Raw genomic sequence first — 22,053 nt, forward strand, 5'->3', positions numbered from 1 at the left:
ATCTTGGTTCAGTTTCTTCCTAGTGAGTTTTTGTTGTCTCTTGTCATTGACAACAGCTATGACAAGTCTCACAACAACCCATAAAGTACCACCCATAAAGGTGGTACTATTGCCAATCTATAGAAGAAGAAACTGAGGCTCAGAGTGACGGAGTCACTTAGAGCTCCCAGAACTGGAAAGTCTGGCAAAGCCAGGATTCAAACCTCTAAATCCTGAACAATTTTACCTACACAGTATTGCCTTCCTATCTGGCTTTGTTTTCATCTGAATATGAAAACAAAAAAATCTGTATTGCTTTATTTTTTTGTAAGGTTGTACACTCACTTCAAATGGCCCCCAAATGGAAAGATGGAAGGAAGAATTTAAGAAAAAATAAAGGGAGAAGAGGAAATGAAAATATAAGGGGTGTGGAAATCAGTGGCAGTAAATGATTGATCTCTGAAATCAGTTTTCTTTCTTTTTTTTTAAGCTTCATTTTGAATCCGGTTAGTTAACATAGTGTTATATTAGTTTCAGATGTACAATATAGTGATTCAACAATTCCAAACATCACCCGGTATGCATCACATGTGCACTCTTTTATCCGCATCACCTACTTCACGCCCCCACCCCCTACCCCCCCCCGCCTCTTCTGGTGACCCATCAGTTTTTCTGTAGGTAAGAGTTTGTTTGTTGACTTCTCTCTCTCTGTCTCTCTGTCTCTCTGTCTCTCTTTTTCCCATTGCTCATTGTTTTGTTTCTTAAATTCCACATAGGAGTGAAATTATATGGTATTTGTTTTCCTCTGACTTATTTTACTTAGCATAATACTGTCTAGCTCCATCCATGTCATTGCAAATGGCAAGATTTCATTCTTTTTATGACTGAATAATATTCCAGTGTGTGTGTGTGTGTGTGTGTGTACACACACACACACTTTTTATTTATCCATTCATCAATCAGTGGACACTTGGGCTGCTTCCAAATCTTGGCTACTATAAATAATGCCACTATAAACTTAGGGGTGCATGTATCCCTTTGAATGAGTGTTCTTGTATTCTTTGGGTAAATACCCAGTAGTGCAATTGTCAGATCATAAGGTCTTTAACGTTCTGAGGAACCTCCATACTGTTTTCCACGGTGGCTGCACCAGTTTGTATTTCCACCAACAGTGCAAGAGGGTTCCTTCAACCTCCCCCACCCCCCCCATCCTCACCAACACCTGTTGTTTATTCTGTTGCTGATTTTATCCAGTCTGACAGGTGTGAGGTGTTACCTCATTGTAGTTTTGATTTGCATTTCCCTGATGGTAAGATATGATGAGCATCTTTTTATGTGTCTGTTGGCTATCTGGATATCGTCTTGGAGAGAAATATTTTTTCGTGTCTTCTGTCCATTTTTTAATTGGATTATTTGGTTTTTTTGGGAGTTGAGTTTGAGAAGTTCTTCGTATATTTTGGATACTAACCCTTTATCTTATATGTCATTTGCAAATATCTTCTATTATGTTGGCTGCCTTTTGGTTTTGTTGCTTGTTTCCTTTGCAGAAGCTTTTTATTGTGATGCAGTACCAGTAGTTTGTTTTTGTTTCCCTTGCTTGAGGAGACGTATCTAGAAAGAAGTTGCTGCAGGTTGTGTCAAAGAAGTTACAGCCTGTGTTCTCTTCCAGGATTTTTATGATTACAGGCCTCATATTTAGGTCTTTTATCCATTTTGAATTTACTTTTGTGTATGGTGTAAGAAACTGGTCCAGTTCTTTCTTATGCATGTTGGTGTCTGGTTTTCCCAACACCATTTTTTGAAGAGACCATCTTTTTTCCATTGGATATTCTTTCCTGCTTTGTCAAAGATTAATTGACCTCATAGTTGTGAGTTCATTTCTGGGTTTTCTACTCTGGTCCATTGATTGTAATATAACTTGAAGTGTGGAATTGTGATGCCTCCAGCTTTGCTTTTCTATTTCAAGATTGTTTTGGCTATTCAGGGCCTTTTTGTGGTTCCATACAAATTTTAGGATTCTTCTATTTCTGTGAAAAATGCTGTTCGTATTTTGATAGGGATTGCATTAAATGTGTAGATTGCTTTGGGTAGTATAGACGTTTTAATAATAGTTTTTCTTCCAATCAAAGAGTATGGAATGTCTTTCCATTCTTTTGGTTGTCTTTAATTTCTTTCATCAGTGTGTTAGAGTTTTCAGAATACAGGTCTTTCACCTCTTTGGTTAGATTTATTCTTGGATATCTTATTTTGGGTACAATTGTAAATGGGATTGTTTTCTTTATTTCTCTTTCTGCTACTTCATTATTGGTGTATAGAAATGCAACAGACTTCTGTACATTGATTTTGTATCCTGTGACTTTACTGAGTTCATTTGTTAGTTCTAGCAGTGTTTTGATGGAGTGTTTTGAGTTTTCTATGTATGGTATCATGTCATCTGCAAATAGTAAAACTTTTACTTCTTCCTTACCAATTTGAATGCCCTTTATTTCTTTTTGTTGCCTGATTGCTGTGGCTAGGACTTTCAGTATTATGTTGAATAAAAGTGGTGAGAGTGGACATCCTTTTCTTGTTCGTGACCTTAGGAAAACTGAGAGGTTTTCCTCATTAAAGATGTTGTTAGCTGTGAGTTTTTCATACGTGGCCTTTATTATGTTGAGATATGTTCCCTCTAAACCTACTTGGTTGAGGGTTTTTATCATGAATGGATGATCATGTGGTTCTTACCTTTCTCTTACTGATGTGATGTATCACAGTGATTGATTTGTGAATATTGAACCACTCTTGTAGCCTAGGGGAAGAAATCCCACTTGATTGTGGAAAATGATTTTTTTAATGTATTGTTAGATTCATTTTGGTAGTATTTTGTTAAGAAATTTTGCATCTGTGTTCATCAGGGATGTTGGCCTGTGGTTCTCCTTTTTTAGTGGTGTCTTTATTTGGTTTTGGGATCAGAGTAATGCTGGCCTCCTAGAATGAATTTGGAAGTTTTCCTTCCTTTTCTGTTCTTTGGAATAGTTTGAGAAGAATAAATATTAACTGTACTTTAAATGTTTGGTAGTATTCACCTGCGAAGCCATCTGGCCCTGGACTTCTATTTGTTGGGAGTTTTTTGATTACTGATTCAATTTTTTTGCTGGTTATCAGTCTTAAAAAATTTCTAATTCTTCCTATTTCAGTTTTGGTAGTTTATATGTTTGTAGGAGTATATCCATTTCTTCTAGGTTGTCCAGTTTGTTGGCACATACTTTTTCATAATATTCCCTTGTGATTACTTGTATTTCTGTGGAGTTGGTTGTTATTTTTCCTCTTTCATTTGTTATTTTATTTATTTGAGTCTTTCTCTCTCTTTTTTTCTTGATAAGTCTGGCTAGAAGTTTATCAGTTTTATTGAGTTTTTTCAAATAACCAGATCCTGATTTTATTGGCCTGTTCTATTGCGGGTTTATTTTTTAATTTTTTTTTTTAGTTTTTATATCCTTTATTTCTGTTCTAATCTTTATTATTCCCTTCTTTCTGCTGGTTTTTAGGTTTTGTTGTTCTTTTTCTAGGTCCTCTATGTGTAAGGTCAGGTTGTTTTAGATTTTTCTTGTTTTTTTGAGGTAGCCCTGTATTGCTATAAATTTCCCTTTTAAAACTGCTTTTGCTGCATCTCGGGGTTTGGGCCATTGTGTTCTCATTTTCATTTGTTTCCGTGTATTTTTAAAATTTCTTCTTTGATTTCCTGGTTGACTCATTCATTGTTTAGTAGCATGTAGGGTGGTGGTGGGAGATGGCTATGGCCAGTTCCTTCATTCCCAGAGTGGTCTCTCCATGAATGCTGCCTCTCTGGGATACACTTCAAAATGAGTAAATAACCTCCCTACTTGGTGCCCCAGGTGCTCTTCAGATTGCTGTTTCCATGCTGTATGTCCTTGAGTTGTTGGCTTGCCTTTTCTCCAAGAACAGTGCAGGGCCCTCTGGGCTCTATCCCAGCCAAGTCCACTGACCTCCATTTATTTATTTATTTAAAAAATTTTTTTAAACATTTATTTATTTTTGAGAGACAGAGAGAGGCAGAGCATGAGCAGGGGAAGGGGAGAGAGGGAGGGAGATACAGAATCTGAAATAGGCTCTAGGCTCTGAGCTGTTTGTTAGCACAGAAATGGACACGGGGCTCGAACCCATGAACTTTGAGACTATGACCTGAGCTGAAGTTGGACGCTCAACCGACTGAGCCACCCAAGCACCTCTAAGTCCACTGACCTTTAGAAAGAAGTTCACGCTTTAAGCCCTGTTGGTTGCCACAAGTCACAAAATTAGACCCCTCGTGCATTTTAACCCAATTACTGTGGGAGTCCATTTTCCCCTGTGCTCCCCAGTGTCCCACCCTTGTCTGTGACCCTGGCTCCCTCCCCACTGCAGCACAAGGATCCATTTCTCTCCCAAGTCTGTCACCGCACTTCATGCTTTCTTCTATGTGGCCTCTTCTCTACCTTTATAAAGTTGTGGAGTTTGTTCTGCCAGTCTGCAGGTCAGTTTCTGGGGTATTCAGGTATTGGTTATCTAGTTGTGTTCATGGGATGAGGCAAGCCTGTGATCCTTCTACTCCACCACTATCTTCCAACCCACCGTCTAAGATCAGTCTTTATCTCAATGTATTTGATCCAAGACCAAGAACATTACTGAGTGTAGCCCAGGACTCTGCACTTGAATATGAAAAGATTCCTTGACTTTCTGTTTCTGTTGGAGTTCTTATAGAGCATTTTTCCTAAATGCATCTTTCCTTCTTGACTTGCATACTATTTGTAGTTTGCTATAAACATAAATCAGGTAATCTCTTAAGGAGATGAACTATTTTATTATGGTTAAGAAGCTGTGCTGTGTAGTCAGAAAGCCTGGCTCTCAATTCTGTATCTACTGGGGATTGATTTTGGGCAAGTTAGTTAGCTTTTTTGTACTCCAGTTGTAAAATTGGGATAGTTTGTGCATACCCTATAGATGGCAACCATTAAGTAATGAACATAGGAGGGTAAGTACACCACTTAGTATAAGAGCACTCAATAAATGTTATTACTGGCATTGATTGTTAAGGAGGTATGTTTAGTGATGATACAGATGTAAGAAAAATCCAATTGTAACCTCTCCTTTTAGGATAAAACATTATTCTCAAGATCCTAATTCTACATATTCTCATTAGTTTTCTGGAGTTATTCTCATGAGTATTTTGTAACTAGAGAATCCTATGTCACTCTTGGTAACATGTTGGGTGCTTAGGAACACATTTATTCCTCTAAGGCCCTGAGGTACTTTTGAGTGCTTGGTGGAAATTTTCCTGGAGAAAAATTAACTAGCTGGGTAAGAGGGAATCCACACAAAACATAAAACTAAGTTTGTAAAATACGCATCATGAAACCAGATCCAGCCTAGAGACCATCGACTGTGGTAGCTCTCCTCCCAGAATTACCAGAGGTCTTAGGACAGAAAAAAAGGCTGACCCAACAAATAAGAGCACAGTGTTTGCTGTGTGGAAGCCCTTAGTAAATGTTAATTATTGTTATATCATCTATAGTTTTTAACTTTTTTTGTAATTTGTTTTAATGTTTATTTTTGAGAGAGAGAGAGAGAGAGCTGGGAAGGTGCAGAGAGAGAGGGAGACACAGAATCTGAAGCAGGCTCCAGGATATGAGCTATCAGCACAGAGCTGGACGTGGGGCTTGAACTCACAAATGGTGAGATCATGACCTGAGCCGAAGTTGGATGCTTAACCGACTCAGCCACCTCGGCCAGATGCCCCATATCATCGAATAGTTTTTAAAAAATGATTATTTTAGTAGTGGTGTCAACTTTGACCTACCCACCCTTCTCTTTTCACTTCCACACAAAAATCTCAGACTTACTGAAATTAATTAATGTCAAATTAATTGAGATTGAGTTAATCTCAGGTGAATACATTTGACTTTGAAGTGTACTATCTATGCATCCTGTCCACCCAGACCCATTCCATTAGTGTAGATGTTACACAGTGAAATTCTCTTTTTCAAGAGAGGGGAAAAAAAAAATGGATAGAGAACTTGGTTAATCCATTGGCCAATTAAGAGATATGTCACCTATTGAACTATGGTTTAGATATATTTGCTGTCATTTATTTGTATATATTTGCACTTTTGGAACTGAACATAGAATATTCATAAAACACAAAAGTCTAAAAATGGCTAATATTTTAGAAGATGTTTTGGACTTGGTTTTGCAAATATGTGAATTTGTATCTAATTTGGAATTCATTTTGATCGAAGGAAAATTATACTGGGGAGACTTTCTTAGAATTTGTCGAATGCCCTTTCTGCTCGGCTTCTCCCTATTTTAAAAATCGATAGCTCTCTGAGTGATCTGTTTATCCCTGGCCCAAGTTGATATGGGCTCCTACAAACCTCCATGGACCATGTACAGTTAGAATTTGTATGTCACAGTGCTTTAGTGGTAGGGTTTCCATAAAGATACATGCTATGATTTTCCAAAGTTAGTAAACTAAATCCTAATAGTCTGAAATATTTATGGACTCCAATTGTTAGGGGTCTGTAGCATGGAATGACTGTCTCCTTTAATGAGTTACCAGAAGTTGTTAGAAAAATGCCTGCCTCTTTCTGTTTACAGAAACTATTGAGGACTCACTGTTGGTAGAAGAGTTGAATCTGTGTTGATCATATGCACTTGATTTTAGAAAGATCTTACTGGTCACATTTCCAAAAAATTTCCCACTGCCACAATATAAATTGTTAAGAATCTTAAAACATAAGTGTTTCTTTTAATTGCATTTGAGATATACTTACAGGTCTTTTTCTTAATTAACTAAGAACTAAGGATATGGGACTTCAGTTCCTTCTAAATTAATTTGAGGGATTTTTCCTAATTAATTGAGTTATGAATTATTATGAAAGTGATCTGCTTTCTTCTATTATGGCAGCCTGTGCTCAAGATTTTGCCCACTGTATCTTCAGATTTGTTTTTTCTTTTTCTGTGAGCATACAAAATAGTAAACCAAGGAGTCATTTTGATATATAGTGCAATATTATGAACTAATTAAAATGATGCTTACAAAAGATATCTTAAATGAATATGATACTGTAAGTGAAGGAGCAAGATATAAAATAATTTTCATCCCAAGTGTAAGGATAGAAGGCAAAAATGTCAAATTATTAGACTCCAGCTTCCTGGTCTTTTATATATTTCTCTTTAATTTTTCTATTATGGGTATCTATTACTTTTAGCAGTTTATCCCATAGGGCCGGGATTTTTGTCTGATTTCCTAGAAATGTGGCTGATACAGAGTAGATGCCAAATAAATCTTTTGCTGAATGAGTGAATGATTAATAGAAAATTGGCACTTATTGAATATGTACATTTTGAATACTGAATAACTTTTTCCATTTAAAATTTAGGAAGTTGAGAGAAATACTGTATTAGGTTGACTACGACCTTAAAAAATGAGACTTTTTTTTTTTCTTGAATGTAGACACCAATCCATTGAAAGTTGAAGGAAACTGATATTTAGAATTTTATTTTTAAGTTTTTAACGTTTTCCTTATTTTTTTTCCTTAAATTTCCTTAATAGATTCTTCAGTTTGAAGATATTTTGGCCAATACGTTCTACCGAGAACACTTTCGAATGTACATGGAAAGGATGGACAAGAGAGCTCTGATTAGTTTTTGGGAGTCGGTGGAATATCTGAAGAGTGCTAACAAGGTAGTATATATAGGCTCAAAGAAATATTAATCATCAGCTGGTGAAAACTTGCATGTTAGGCAGTGTGTCTGTGTTTCTCAATGAAGCTGTAAGATAAATATACATTAAAAGACTATTTAAAACCAAATATAATAATGGAATTATGTTCCAGCTCATAATGGTAAATAAAATTATATTTTATTTTCACAAAAAGATACTTCTGAATGTGTGGTCAAGGGAAAAACAGATTCATAAATGCACCAAAATACTGAATTTACTTTCAGGCAGTTTTTTTGGTTTGCTTTTTTAGCACATTATAAAAAAAGTTATATACATCCACATTACTGGTACAATGAATTGATCTTGTCATGTACACCTCAGTCTCATAACCTTGTTATTTTAATATCATGTGCATATTTTACACTACTGTTCTTCTTTTGTTTCATTTAAAATATGACTGAATTAAGAAACACAAAAACCTTTAAAAAGCCGGTGGGGGTGGGGGGTGTGCCTGCGTGGCTCAGTTGGTTAAGCGGCTGACTTCGGCTCAGGTCATGATCTCACAGGTTCATGGGTTCGAGCTCCGCGTCGGACTCTGTGCTGACGGCTCAGAGCCTGGAGCATGCTTCAGATTCTGTGTCTCCCTCTCTCTGTGCCCCTTCCCTGCTCACGCTTTGTGTCTCTCACTCTCTTAAAAATAAATAAACATTAAAAAAAAAAAAACCCACAAAAGAAGATTTTTGGTTCTAGATGCCTCTTAATGATGAAAAACCCCAATAAGCATTGTATTTTGCACTTGGCAAGTTCTCAGTACCTTTAAGAGTTAAAGAATATGAAATATGTATGTTTATATGTGTCTATAAATATACATGACAATATGTATAGTATATATATTACATGTATTTTGAGAGGCTTATTAAAATAAACACAAAAGTCACTGGGTACATTGCACTTTGCACTTCATGTGAGTGTTGCTAGAACTCAATACTATTAAAATACATCATAAATCACATACTACATTGGTTTCGGAATTAAATTCAGTCTCACAGTATTTTTAAATCTTCTTAGAAATGCCTTTTATTGTTATTTTGTAAGTCACAAGTTACCTCATTTTATCCGATACTGCAGTTGCCCACTTTATTATGTATTTTATTTATCAGACTTGATTCCAAATGACTTTTGGCTGCTCTCAAAGGAATATTGTGAAGAGCAATCTAAAGAATTTTCCTAAACTCCTGGAAACAATTTAAAAGATTTCAGTGCAATAAAAGTATATAGCTTCATGAAATAGCTTTATTTTGACCTAACAACACTAATTTGGGTGTAAAAGTTCTGAGATGTTTGTTAAATTCACAATATTCATTGAGTTGTTTGTCTTCATTTTTTAATCCTGTTGAAGACTTTGTGTAACATTCCTGGAATTAATGAGATGTTTTCAGAGGAAATATAAATGTTATGTTAATCAGAAGAGATGTTTGCATTTCTGAAACAGACTGGCTGTGACCTTAGTATGATGTTTAAGAGTAAGCTGTCTAATACAAGCTTGATTATAATGCAATACATCATCATTCTGGAGAATATTTTTCTTGTTTTTCTTAAATTACATAATAATGACTTCTGGAGTGAAAAATGGCACTTCCAATTATTTATATTAGATTTTTTAAAGCCAAATTGAATTTAGCTGATAACTGAGCTGTGGAATTCAGATTTGCAAGAAGGAATCCGTTTCAAGACGAGAACTGTTCCCACTTTTCCCCTGCCAGCATTTAGTAGAAATTATATTCGTTAACTATTCAGCATAAAGTATTCATTTTCAGGAGCCAGACTCTTACCCCTTGACTCTGTGCACACGCACGCCAAAGACCCCCACTGGTACCAGTAGCAGTGTCCGTTTTCAATGTCTTCCTTCCAGCTTTAAGATGGAGAGAATTCAGAAGAAAAATATTTTTGTCAGAGATGATATTTCTTACCTTTCTTGTTTTTCATCTTCCTGTCTTTTCAGAATGAAATCCCACAATTAGTTGGTGAAATTTACCAGAATTTCTTTGTGGAAAGCAAAGAAATATCTGTGGAAAAATCACTCTACAAAGAAATCCAGCAGTGTCTTGTAGGAAATAAAGGTATTGAAGTGTTCTGCAAAATCCAGGGCGATGTTTATGAGACCCTAAAGGATAGGTATTACCCTTCATTTATTGTCAGTGACCTGTATGAGAAATTGATGATAAAAGAGGAAGAAAAACATGGCTCGCACTTGATTTCCGGCAAGGATGAAATGGTGAGTCCCATTTAATTTTCTCCTTCCTTCTCAGTGGTTAAGCTTCGAATATGATCAGGCGGACACGTACTGTTTAGGCAAATTTGGGGCACCTCTTCATCTTTTAATATGCAGGACCGTAAGTAGAACTTGTGCACTCTTCCCTTGTTCTTCTGAACAACTGACCACCACTTCCTCGTGTTGCAACCTCCCAGCCCTGTCTCTACCTGCGACACACCCCGTGTGTGGCTCCTGAAAAGCGAGGACAGAGAGTCTGCAAGGTGGTGTAGGCCAGATGAGAGAATCAGTAGAACTTAGTCTAGTCCGAGAAGAGACAAAGGATGGGTAAGTGAGGAGAGGAAGAGGATGTGGGGGCAGTTACAAGAAGTATTTTGGAGTTTAAAAAATCAGATGTAAGTAAGATTCTCTGAAAGAAACCTTGCTCAGCCACACCTCACTTGGGTCTGAGTCTCCTAAGTGTACTATCATTTTGGAGATCTCTCATTTACTACTCTCATTTACCGTCTCTCATTTACTACTAAAGGTTTAGAGGGCTTTACGATTTGTGAAGGTACAAAGAAACACAAAATGTTTTATTTACAGTCACCCTACATAGAAAGCTAATCATTAATTTTGGATTTTTTTCTGCCGGTTATATCTCAAACTCTGAGGAATCAAGTGCTTGTTTTTGATGGTATTAGAAGTCGGTGTCTCTGAACTGTTGTTAAATTCACTCATTCAGACTTTTAAAAGATTTGTTATTTAGTTCTTCACACTTTCTGTGTCTTCCACCACCAACAGGGCTAAAAGTCTTTAGTCATTGCATCTTTTTTCCCCCATCAGATACAATTTATTAGAACTGAAGTTTGTTTACTTCATCTCTATGGCACACTATTTCTAGCTACTGTGGTGGTGATGTTCCTGCACAAGAAGAAGAATTCTTCATTCGGCGGAACTTTCTTTTGGCTGATAGACTTTTGAATGTCAAAGAAAAAATTGTTTTCCTGGTTAAAGCTATGCAGATAAGGATACTGATACTTATTTCCCCAAACCTCACCCCTAAAATATAAATAAGCATCGTTTGTCTGTTGACATTAATTGGAAACAGTGTATTTTTTTATTTAGGTGCCGGTAGCATTCAATGTCGCATTCGTTTCAGGCGCACAACGTGGCGATTCGCCGTCTGCGTATGTTGTGTCGTGCTCACCATCAGTGTGGTACCACCTGTCACCGTACAATGCTAGTACAATGTCATTGGCGGTATTCCCCACGTTGTGCCTTTTATTCCAAAGACTTACTCATTCCATAACCAAAAGCCTCTATGTCCCACTCCCCTTCACCCATTGTATTTTTAAGATCAGTTTGCTTTATTTTTTTATTTTTTATATGTTTTTCGGTAAGTTTAACCGTGTTCTCTCTCTGCCTCAGAAATGAAAATGGCTAATAAGTAAATGCTGTAAAAGAGGTTATGCAGATTAGTTAAAAATATCAACACCCAATAGGTGAATTGGATAAAGTCTTGAACTGACAGTTGATATGAAAGGTAATAGTAAACAAATATGAAAAATTATCCAGCTTCACCTAGGACTCAAGGGTAATATGTATCACTGACCTTTTGAACGCTTCTGCTCTTTGTAGCAATAATCCCACTTCTAGAAATTCACCCTAAGGCAATAACTAAATGGTAGAAAAGGTGATGTACTGTGGAGTTTGTTTTAGTACCTCTGGGATGGCGAACCAGCAGAGTCAACCCAGAGCAGGAGCAGCGGTAGGAACATGCCTCAGGGTAGCATCAATTCATAGGATGGTATACAGCCACAAAAATTCTAATTTTGAAGAGTAATTAACGCCCTCAAAATAAGCAGCATCATAAGTTATAGGGAAAAGACAGAATACCTGTTTGGATGTATATAAGGTATACAATTATGTCATGATAAGTGCACTCCTAGACAAGGGTTTGAAAGACCGCACAAAAATTAAAAAAAAGAGCTTGGTTTTCTAGGGTTATTAATACTTCATTCTTGTTTGAAGAAAATTTTTTCTCTTACCGTTTATTTCAATTAATAAAAATTAGAAGGGAAACTCTGGAAGAATGTTAAGGAGAATAATAAAGCAAAAGATCATTCTCAGGACTTCTTTCCATTGTCCTACATGCTGTTACTGCTGACAGGTCTGTTTTATATGCTGTCTGCTGCTAATCTATCCAGATTTTTCAAAGTTCTGCAGTTCTGTATGAATCTGAAGGCACTTTGAAATCTTAACCATTTAACTCATAAGATGATCTACCTGTTGATTTGTGAAATACATCTTCAGGGGAGGGACTGAACAAAGTGTGTACCGAAAATACTTTTACTAGTGGGAACTTGGAAATTTTATTTATTTTTATTTTATTCTTAATATTTATTTATTTTTGGGAGAGTGCAGGCAGGGGTGGAGCAGAAAGAGGGGGACAGAGGATCCGAAGTGGGCTCGGTGCTGACAGCAGTAAGCCCGATGTAGGGCTCGAACCCACGAACCACAAGATTATGACCTGAGCTGAAGTCAGATGCTCAAGCAACTGAGCCAGCCAGGTGCCCCTGGAAATTTTATTTTAAAAGTACTTAGCATAAGTTTTCTAGAATATTCTTAGTAGCCCGAAAGGAAGCCATACGCATCTCTGTGTCTTTGTCCAAGATTAGGCACAGACCACTCAGGTTGAGTTAGGCAGATAACTCAGTTGCCTTTTCTTGTTCCATGCAGATTCCCTTGGGTGTACCATTTGGGAAATAATGGTGTGGAATCCATCCCCCACTCTGCCCTGTTTTTCAGGCTATTAAATGTTTTTTCTTTCATTGTATTCCTCAACACCAGTTACTGTGGTTCCAAATAACTTTGATTTGTCACTTTGCTGAGGAAAAGCAGCCTGCCTCTGAACTTTCTACCACAAAGTGTTAGGGGAATCTAGTACTTTGGCTAAGTGTATTGTAATGATCTAGAACCTATATGCTAGGTACTCATTGTTGAATAGTCCATCGTTATAAGACAGTGTGGTTCACGTGACTTTTTCCCCCAGGACCCAGGAGGTGAGGCTGGTGAGGAAGCTGTAGATGAAGGCACCAGTCGAATTAATGAACAAGCCAGTTTTGCTGTAAACAAACTACGAGAACTAAATGAGAAACTTGAATATAAAAGGCAAGCTCTAAATTCTATTCAAAATGCACCAAAACCTGACAAGAAGGTAACTCTTTCACTTTCAAGGTTGTCTTTGAAAGCTTCCATTTTTCTGATCTCATAAGTAGTAGTTTTCAGTTTATGTTGCAAAGCATCACTGTTTCTTTAAAACAAAAAATTGTATTTGTACGCTCCATGGTTACTTTGTTGCATCTAGTATAGAGTTAGAAAAGCACTTGTTTTCAGTCTTCTGTGCTTTGGGGTTCTCTCCGGTCATCCGTGGTGAGCAGCCTTGTGCTCTCTTACCTGGCTTGCCTGTGGTACCTTTGCAGAAGAGGGCAAAGCACTTCCTTGTGCCAGACCCATTTCTGGAAGTACATTAACTTTTCAAGGACAATCACCTTACTTTTATTTTTCTTTCAAATGCTGTGAGTCACAATTTAGAGAACCTCACAGAATGACACAAGAAATAAATTGTTTTGCTAAAAGCCAACAGAATTGGAAAGTTTAAAAATGTAAACAGCATCTCCCCAGCTGGCATTTCTCAAACCCGTGCAGTGGCGTGGCTTTTTGCTTTGTGTTTATGCGTCTTCGGCGACCCAACAGGGAGATGTCTCTGTTGCAGGTATGGCTGGTGCTCTTCAGTCTGCCAAACTGACCTCCTCTGGCACTTTCTGAGGGTGTGTTCGGCAACATAAGTGACGAGTAAATGCATGATGCTCTGCTGGTCACTGTGGAGAACCAGTGACCTATAGAGCTGCCAGCCTCCCTAAGGAGGGAGCAAACATGCTGATTGTGGAACCAAAATATCCTCACAGGAAAATGAAGCAGGGTGGTCACAGCTCTGATGGTAATAAAATGCAGGACAAGGTTTAGGCTGCGAGTGCTTCCTGGAGGCTTTTTGAGAAAGGAAAGAGTCCTCGTAGCTGGCATGTTCAGGAGAGTTTTAAGGCAAAGCTTCTGCCCTCAAACTATAGGTTTTCTAATGAAAGAGGTCCAAGGGGATGATGAGCATGCTTTCTCTTTTTTTTTAAATTACTTTTTTAAAGTGTGGCAAAATAGATATCACCTGAATTTACCATTTTAATCGTTTCAAGTATACACTTCAGCATCGGTCCGTTCACATTGTTATGCAACCATCACTACCATCCATTTCCTGAAATTGTTTCATCTGGCAAGACTGAAACTTTGTGCCCCTTAAATAACACTTTCCATCCTCCCGTCCCCAACCCCCTGGAAACTACCCTTCTCCTTTCTACCTCGTATGAATTGAACTACTCTTAAATACATCATGAATGGAGGCATACTGTATTCATCCTTTTGTGACTGGCTTCTTTCCCTTAGCCTAAGTCTCAAGGTTCGTTCGTATTATACCGAGTGTGAGAATTTCCTTCCTTTTTAAGACTGAACAATTTTCCATTGCATGTACATACAGCATTTGGTTTATCCGTTCACCCATCAGTGGATGTTGGTTTGGCTTCCGCCTTTTAAGTTTTGTGAATGATGTTACCACGAACGTGGGTACAAATACATTTTTGAGATCTTGCTTTACATTCTTTGGAGCGTGTGCTCAGAAGTGAAATTGCTGGGTCATAATTGCTGGGACAGTAATTCTGTCTTTAATTCTTAGAGGAATCTCCATACTGTTTTCCATATTGGCAGCACCATTTTATACCTTCTCACCAACAGTGTGTACGGTTTCCAGTTTCTCTATCTCCTCACCAGTAATTGTTGTTTTTCATTTTTTTTTTTTTATAGTAACTATCCTAATGGGCGCGAGGTAGTATCTTATTGTGGTTTTGATTTGCATTTCACTAATGATTAGTTACATTGAGTATCTTTGCATGTGCTTTTTGGCCATTTATAGAATGTTTTTGGAGAAATGTCTATTCAAGTCCTTTGCCCGTTTTTGAATCAGACTGGTTTTTGTTTTTAAGTTTTAAGAGTTCTCTATATGTTCTAGATGTTAGTACCCTATCAGATACGTGATTTTTAAATATCTGCTCTAATTCTGCGGGTTGCCTTTTTACTGTGTCAATAGTATTCTTTTCACAAAAGTTTTAAATTGTTATGAAGTCCCATTTTCCTATATTTTGCTGCCTGTGCCTTTTGTGTCATAGCCAAGAAGTTATTACCAGTTCAGTGTTCTAAAGCTTTCCCCCTGTGTTTTCTTCTAAGAATTTATAGTTTTAGCTCTTACATTTAGGTCTTTGATGAATTTTGAGTTGTCTATTATTTATGGTGTTAGGTAAGTGTCCAACTTCATTGTTTTGCTTGTGGGTATCCAGTTTTCTCAGCACTGTTTGTTGAGAATATTGTCCTTTTCCCATTGAATGGGGTTGGCACCCTTGTCAAAAATCACTTGACCATATATGCAAAGGTTTATTTCTTGCTGATCTGTTCTATTCCATTGGTCTATATGTCTGTCTTTATGCCAGTACCATACTGTTTTGATTAGCGTAGCTGTGTAGTAAGTGTTGAAATCAGGAAGTATGAGCCCTCTAACTTTTGTTCTTCTTCAAGATTGTTTTGGCTATTCAGTCTGCTTTGAGATTCCATGTGAACTTTATGATGGATTTTTCTATTTTTGCAGAAAAAAAAATCACTGCCAGTGATAAGGAATCTGTGTTGAATCTGTAGATCACTTTGAGTCATATTGACATCTTAGCAGTGCTTAGTCTTCTAATCCATGAACATTGAATATCATTCCATTTATTTGTCATCTTTAATTTCTTTCATCGGTGTTAGGTAGTTTTCATTGTAGAAATCTTTCACTTCCTTGTTTAAGTTAATTCCTAAATATTTTATTATTTTTATGCTATGGTAAATGGAATTGTTTTCTTAATTCCCTTTTTGGATTGTCCGTTGTTAGTGTATAGAAATGCAGCTGATTTTTGTCTGTTGATTTTGTACCCTGCTACTTTGCTGAATTGTGTGGCATTTTAAGTGCTTTTGTAACTCTCAGGATGTTTTCCCTCTTGCAGATTGTTTTCAAGTTGAAGGAGGAAATAATTCTAATAGAGAAAGAACGCACGGACCTACAGCTGCACATGGCAAGAACAGATTGGTGGTGTGAGAACCTCGGAATGTGGAAAGCCTCCATCACCAGTGGAGAGGTAGGTCTGACTGCTTTTCCTCCAAGTTTACTTTAAGAGTATGATTTTGGAGGGGTACCTGGGTGGCTCAGTCGGTTGGGCATCCGACTTCAGCTCAGGTCATGATCTGATGGTTTGTGGGTTCAAGCCTTGCATCGAGCTCTGTGCTGACAGCTCAGAGCCTGGAGCCTGCTTTGGATTCTGTGTCTCCCTCTCTCTCTGCCCCTCCCTGCTTGCACTCTTGTCTGTCTCTCTCTCAAAAATAAGTAAACATTAAAAAAAAAAAAATAAAAAAGAATATGATTTCGGGGTGCCTGGGTGGCTCAGTCAGTTGAGCAAAGCTTTGACTTCAGCTCAGGTCATGATCTTGCAGTTTGTGAGTTCGGAGCCCCGCATTAGGCTTGCTGCTCTCAGCGCAGAGCCTGCTTCAGATCTTCTGTTCCCCTCTGTCTCTGTCCCTCCCCCAATTGCACTCTCTCTCAAAAATAAATAAAAACATTTAAAAAAATTTAAAAAATGAGTATGATTTTATAAGACAAGATTTTGTCCTACAGAATTAAGGTTGAGGATAGAAAAGTTACGTTTGCTCTTACAGACTGCATTTGTCCCCCTTCTTTCCTCATTGTTCTCGCTCTGTCTTACTACCCTTGACTGTGAGCTGTACTAGGGCTGCCTGGCATAGATCTGATCTCTCTCCATTTCAGGTTGTTCTTGTTCACTGGAATTGTAAGCACCTTTCAGAAAAGGACAGGTAATGTCCTTGAATTGCCATTTTCTTTTGCCATTGAGGGTTGAAATAAAATGGAAGGGCACTATTTGAAATTTGGTGGTGAAAAATTAAAAATTTTAAGTGTTTCTGATTGTTCCATTCTGCTGACTTCAATTACTTAAATCTCAATTGCTCTAAGATCTTTAATAATGAATATTTTTTGCTTTGACTTAGAAAATATTTTGCTATTCTTTGAGGGATATGGGTATCAATTTCCAGAATATGCTGTATCCCTTTTGTCTGTAAAAAGAATTTCTCTTCAAGGAGTGATGCATATAAGCATTTTCCACTGTTGACAACTTCTTTGTTCCCACCTGGCTTACTATCAGTCATGTGGAAATCTGGAGACGAAGGTCAGGTCCACACAAATAACGAGATCATGAGGAACACAGTGTTAATGTTTTGTTCCACTATTATTTCAAACGGCTTGTGAAAATACTTAACTCCTTAGATTTGTAAGGGCGTGTTTGTACACTTTATCTTTGTTCTTCTCCGTCTTGCCCATCAGCCCGGTGGCTTCACACGCTCTCTGTGGTGGTGGGGTGGGGGTTGCTTAAGACTCACAACCCTAAGGTCACCTCTAGATTGGATAGCACGCAATTCATGTTCTCCGAGAACAGCTCTGAAAGCACACCCACGACAGGAGTGCTTCACTGGGTGCTGCACCGGCTCTTTGGTACTTGTGAGCACTCCCATTACGGCGAGCTGCAGGAGCTCGCCGTGGCACCATGGTCACCGAAAAGATAATGGCAATGGACCCTGAAGGGTCACCTGACCGCCGGAGTTTGCAAGGCAGCCCTGCATGGGAATGTGTGGAAGATGTATCTACGTCGCGCCAGATTCTCTTGAGTTCTGATCCTGGCTGACACCCATACTAGCTGTGTGATCCTAGGACAGTCCAGGGACCCTGTGGGTGTCCTCACCTCCTGCATCCTCACAGTGGGGTAATGGTCCTACGTCACGGGGCTCCGTGGGTGCTCAATGTGTCTTGTGTCTCTTTCCTTTGCCATTCTTATGGACTCTTTGTCTCTAATTTGATTGATGATACTAATTCAAGCCTAAATTCAGTATTTGTTTCTAATCTATTTATGTTAAGTATAATAATGGCCTATTTCTGAATTATGATATCGTGTGTGTGTGTGTGTGAATTATCTAAGTTGGGAGGTAGAGGAAATTATATCTTTCAATGTAAAATTTCATGAAAATTGAAATCATGGTTTGTTGAATCCAGAAATTAAACTGGGGAAGGCTTTATCCTTTTCTGAGACAGGTTTTAGCATATCTTACACCTTTTTGCTTTCTGTTAATTTGTTTTTTCAAAGGAATACACTTAGGATGTTAAGTCTGCTATATTAATTTTCTTTTGATATGTAACAAATGACCACATGTTTCATGGCTTAAAACAGTGTCCACTGATTGGCTCGCAATTCTGCAGGTTGAAAGTCCAGCACCGTATGACGGTGTCCTCTACTCATTGTATCCCGAGGCTGAAGGCAGCGTATTGGCCAGACTGAGTTCTTGTCTGGAGACTCTGAGGAAAAAGCCACTTCCAAGCTCGGTTAGGTCGTTGGCAGAATTCAGTTCCATGTGGTTGTAGACCTGAGGTCTCGTCTCTGGCTGTCAGCGGAGGCCCTGCCACGTCCTTTCCACCTGCCCCTCTCCATCTTCACGCCAGCACCACATGCCGAGTCCTTCTTGCGCTTCCTGTCTTTCTGACTTCCTGTCCTCCTACCGTCCCAGGGAGTGTCTCTGCTCTTCAGGGGCTTGTATGATTAGGTTAGACCCATCCGGGTAATCTCCCTTCTTTAAGGTCAGCTGTCAAATATAGCATAACCTAATCGCAGGAATGGACACCATATTCACAGTTCCAGGGATGATGCAGGGTGTAGCCACCAAGGGGTGGGAAATCTTGGGGAGTATTTAGAAATCTTGCCTACCACATCCGCTAACCATGCTTTTTGTTGTTGTGGTGTCTGTTTTTTCCAAGGTTACAGAAGAGAATGGTGAGCAAATGCCCTGTTACTTTGTCATGGTAAGCTTACAAGAAGTTGGCGGAGTTGAAACTAAGAACTGGACCGTCCCTAGAAGGCTCAGTGAGTTTCAGAATTTACACCGGAAACTTAGTGAGGTATGAATACTCATGAATACAAGGTTTAGAATTACAAGCAAGAAGATATTTAAGAGCTCATGTCAATTTTTTACATATAAGGAAACTGATCATTAACCTTTCTCCCTTCGCTATGGATACTGGCAAAGTGGCTTTTTCAGTCCGACATTTGGAAAATAACTCATAGCTCAGATGGTTTAGAGTAAATCCTTCAGGACAGAGAACTGTCTGATCTCCACTAAGCCTCAGAGAACCCCAGAGCTGAAAGAGAGCTAGGGGTCATCTAGGGCCCCCGGTTTTGAGGCTGCCAGTTGTGACCCATTAGTGGGAAGTGAAATCAGTTATTGATTGCAGCAGTGGACAGAGCATAGAATATATTGGATTTCAGCACAAAAAGTAAGGGAGTCATGCAGTGTCGTGGTTGAAAGCATAGACTCAGGAGCAAGACTGCTTGAGTTTGGACTGTGGCTATACTGTTCAGTAGCTATATGACCTGGGACTTGTCACTCCGTCTCTCTGTCCCTCTTCTTCCTCATCAGTAGAATACGAATATCCATAGCATCTACCTCTCCCATCTCACAGATTTGTGAGAATTAAGAGAATACGTTTATCCAAAGCATTTAGAAGAGAGTGTTTCGCATAATAAACGTTATCGTGTCGGTGGTGGTAGCAGTGGTAGTAACGAACACTGTTTCACAGAACTTCTCAGCTTTACGTGTGGATTATATTATCTGTGTGGATATGCATTTATACGTATGCAGGCTGCAACGTGGCATGTACTTCCTACTGTGAGTTTTAGTTAGAAACGTTAGAAAGCTTCTAATCTAGGTCACTTCTTTTATTTTAAGGTGAGAGGAACTGACCCCGGAGAGTTTGGTCAATTTATCGTAGGACGTGTACATAGTGGCCAAACCAGGATTGGAATCTGGGTCATCTTACTTTCCATTCCTTGTTCTTCCATCTTTCTCAGGAACTGCGTCTTCTCTAACTCTCCCCCTCCTGGAGGTGACTGCCCTCTTCCCCAGCAACTGAAAAGCTTTTCAGTCACGTCTACTTTTGTTTCTGTTTATTGTTCTCTGGCTTGGAATGAACTAAATCTTGGTAAAATCCTGTGGTCACCTATCAGACTCCTCTTCCGCAAATGAAATATGTCTATTTCCTATAACCTTTTCTCCTGAGGGGATTTTTTTAAACCTTTTTAATCACTATCTTGTGAATACTATAACTTCTTCAAGTGCCTTTATTTATTTATTTTTTCGAATTTTCAAGTTTTATTTTCTTTATATCAGCTTTCTTATTAATACAGACTTTAATCTGATACAGACTGACCTCAATCAGACTGTTATTTCCATTCATAATTGGTTAAATCAGAGAAAAAGTTTAAATTAATTTTGAATATGTACCACCAAAAATAAATATCCACTTAATGTGAATCCGTTTTATGATATCAAAAGGTTTTTTCCTCCCCAAAGATTCTAAGATAAATTCAAGATTCCTTTGGCAAATGAAAAAAAAAAAAAAAAACCTTCTAAAATAGTGAGCTTACAAAACAATGGGGATTACTAGGCATACTTACTGTAAGAGAAAATATGTCTAATGAAAAGGAAATTTAAAACATGACCTTAAACTTTTATGAAAAATTTTAACAAGGCCTTTACTTATTTACTTTACCTGTTCCATAAATACCAGAAGAGAAATTGGACAGTTTGTAACGACACTTAGAAAAATTTTTTTCCATAAAGCCAACTTAGATATCTTTCCCTTTGATTCCTTCTTCCAGTCCCCCTTTACTCTGCTGAAGAGCTATTCATTTCTTCCAGAGTTTTGGTTGGGTGGGTGGGTTCCAGACTGACCCAGCTTTCCAGGTAGGGAGTTCCTGCACAGGGTTTTCCCGTCACTGGATCTGTGACTTGTCCAACTTTGAAAACGATCTCGGCCAGTTCATGTTTTACCTGCTTTGTGCGTGGGACAGTGGAGCTTTGAGAAGCACGATATCCCCAACAGTGTGTTGCTAAAGAGCATCATGGAAAAATTGACTTTTCCCTTATTAAAATACTTTAATCAATAGGGATCCCAAACAAGCCTGGCCACTCTCACTTTGGCTGGTTTTTGCCTTGCCGTTCCGATCGCCTTCTCCACGATGCATCTGGCATGGACAGATGAACGAACCACTGACATGTGGCTTTGGTCACTTCCCGCTCTGCTTTCCCTGCACGCATCCTCTATAACTTCTTCAAATGCTTTTAAAAATCACAACCAAGTGTCCGACTGTGGTACTTCTCCAGTGGACTGTGGTCACCCTGGTAGTGTGGAAAGCAAACTGCCGTCTCAATAGAAGATTAAATTTTTGCCAAAATTGTCGAGTACAATTGACACTGCAGAAAAATGTGTTGTTTGCCCTGTGACAAACCATTGTGAAGCCAAGTTTAGGATCAGTCTAGTTGCTGACGAAAACAGAAGGAGAAAAAGGAATTGAGAGGAGGTTTTGAAATAAAATGTATGTGGAAAATATTCTTAGAAAACAGAAACAAGTAGATCAAAGACTTAGAGGAAATAAGCCTTATAAAATTCCATGTCCGTCATTTTTCTCCTCTCTTTAGCTGATCACTGGGTTCTTTTCTCACCCTTAGAAATTAGCATCCTGTGAGTTGTCATGTTTTTGTATGTGAATGCTTTCTGTTGACAGTTGGGACAGGAAGCACCTTTTCGGGTCCCCAGGGAAGTGCAGTCTTCCCTTCTGACGCTCACTGCCTGTTTCGTTTCTCTACGACTGTTCCCTGAGTCAGAGCCCTGGTTTATGTACAGCCTTGGGCACGTGCCGTTGTACTGCTGGTCCTTTAGTGGGCTGCGAGGGAAGGGCCAGTTTTCCCTTTCCCGGCACCCGAAGCACTTGCATGCACTTGCTCTGACTGACTTGTCCCACGCCTTCTCCTGCTACGGCCAGGCCAGTGGGTGCTCCTGTGCCCCTTCTGTGCGCCAAGGGTCAGCAGCACCGAAGGC

The 22,053-nt window shown here is 38.6% G+C and overlaps 1 protein-coding gene and 1 pseudogene across 2 annotated transcripts in view; one reads left to right on the forward strand and one right to left on the reverse strand.

Moving 5' to 3' along the window:
* SNX25 (sorting nexin 25) overlaps positions 1-22,053 on the forward strand; it is a 131,767-nt gene that overhangs the window by 91,752 nt on the left and 17,962 nt on the right. For both annotated transcript variants that reach the window (XM_047855152.1, XM_047855154.1), the window contains exons 8-12: positions 7,568-7,699; positions 9,681-9,953; positions 12,985-13,149; positions 16,067-16,198; positions 18,934-19,074. In XM_047855152.1, the coding sequence (XP_047711108.1) occupies positions 7,568-7,699; positions 9,681-9,953; positions 12,985-13,149; positions 16,067-16,198; positions 18,934-19,074 (843 nt within the window). The remainder of the gene's footprint in view (positions 1-7,567; positions 7,700-9,680; positions 9,954-12,984; positions 13,150-16,066; positions 16,199-18,933; positions 19,075-22,053) is intronic.
* Positions 20,841-21,231, reverse strand: LOC125163451 (28S ribosomal protein S17, mitochondrial-like; annotated as a pseudogene).

The sequence above is a fragment of the Prionailurus viverrinus genome, chromosome B1 (assembly GCF_022837055.1).
Source record: "Prionailurus viverrinus isolate Anna chromosome B1, UM_Priviv_1.0, whole genome shotgun sequence".
NCBI lineage: Eukaryota > Metazoa > Chordata > Mammalia > Carnivora > Felidae > Prionailurus > Prionailurus viverrinus.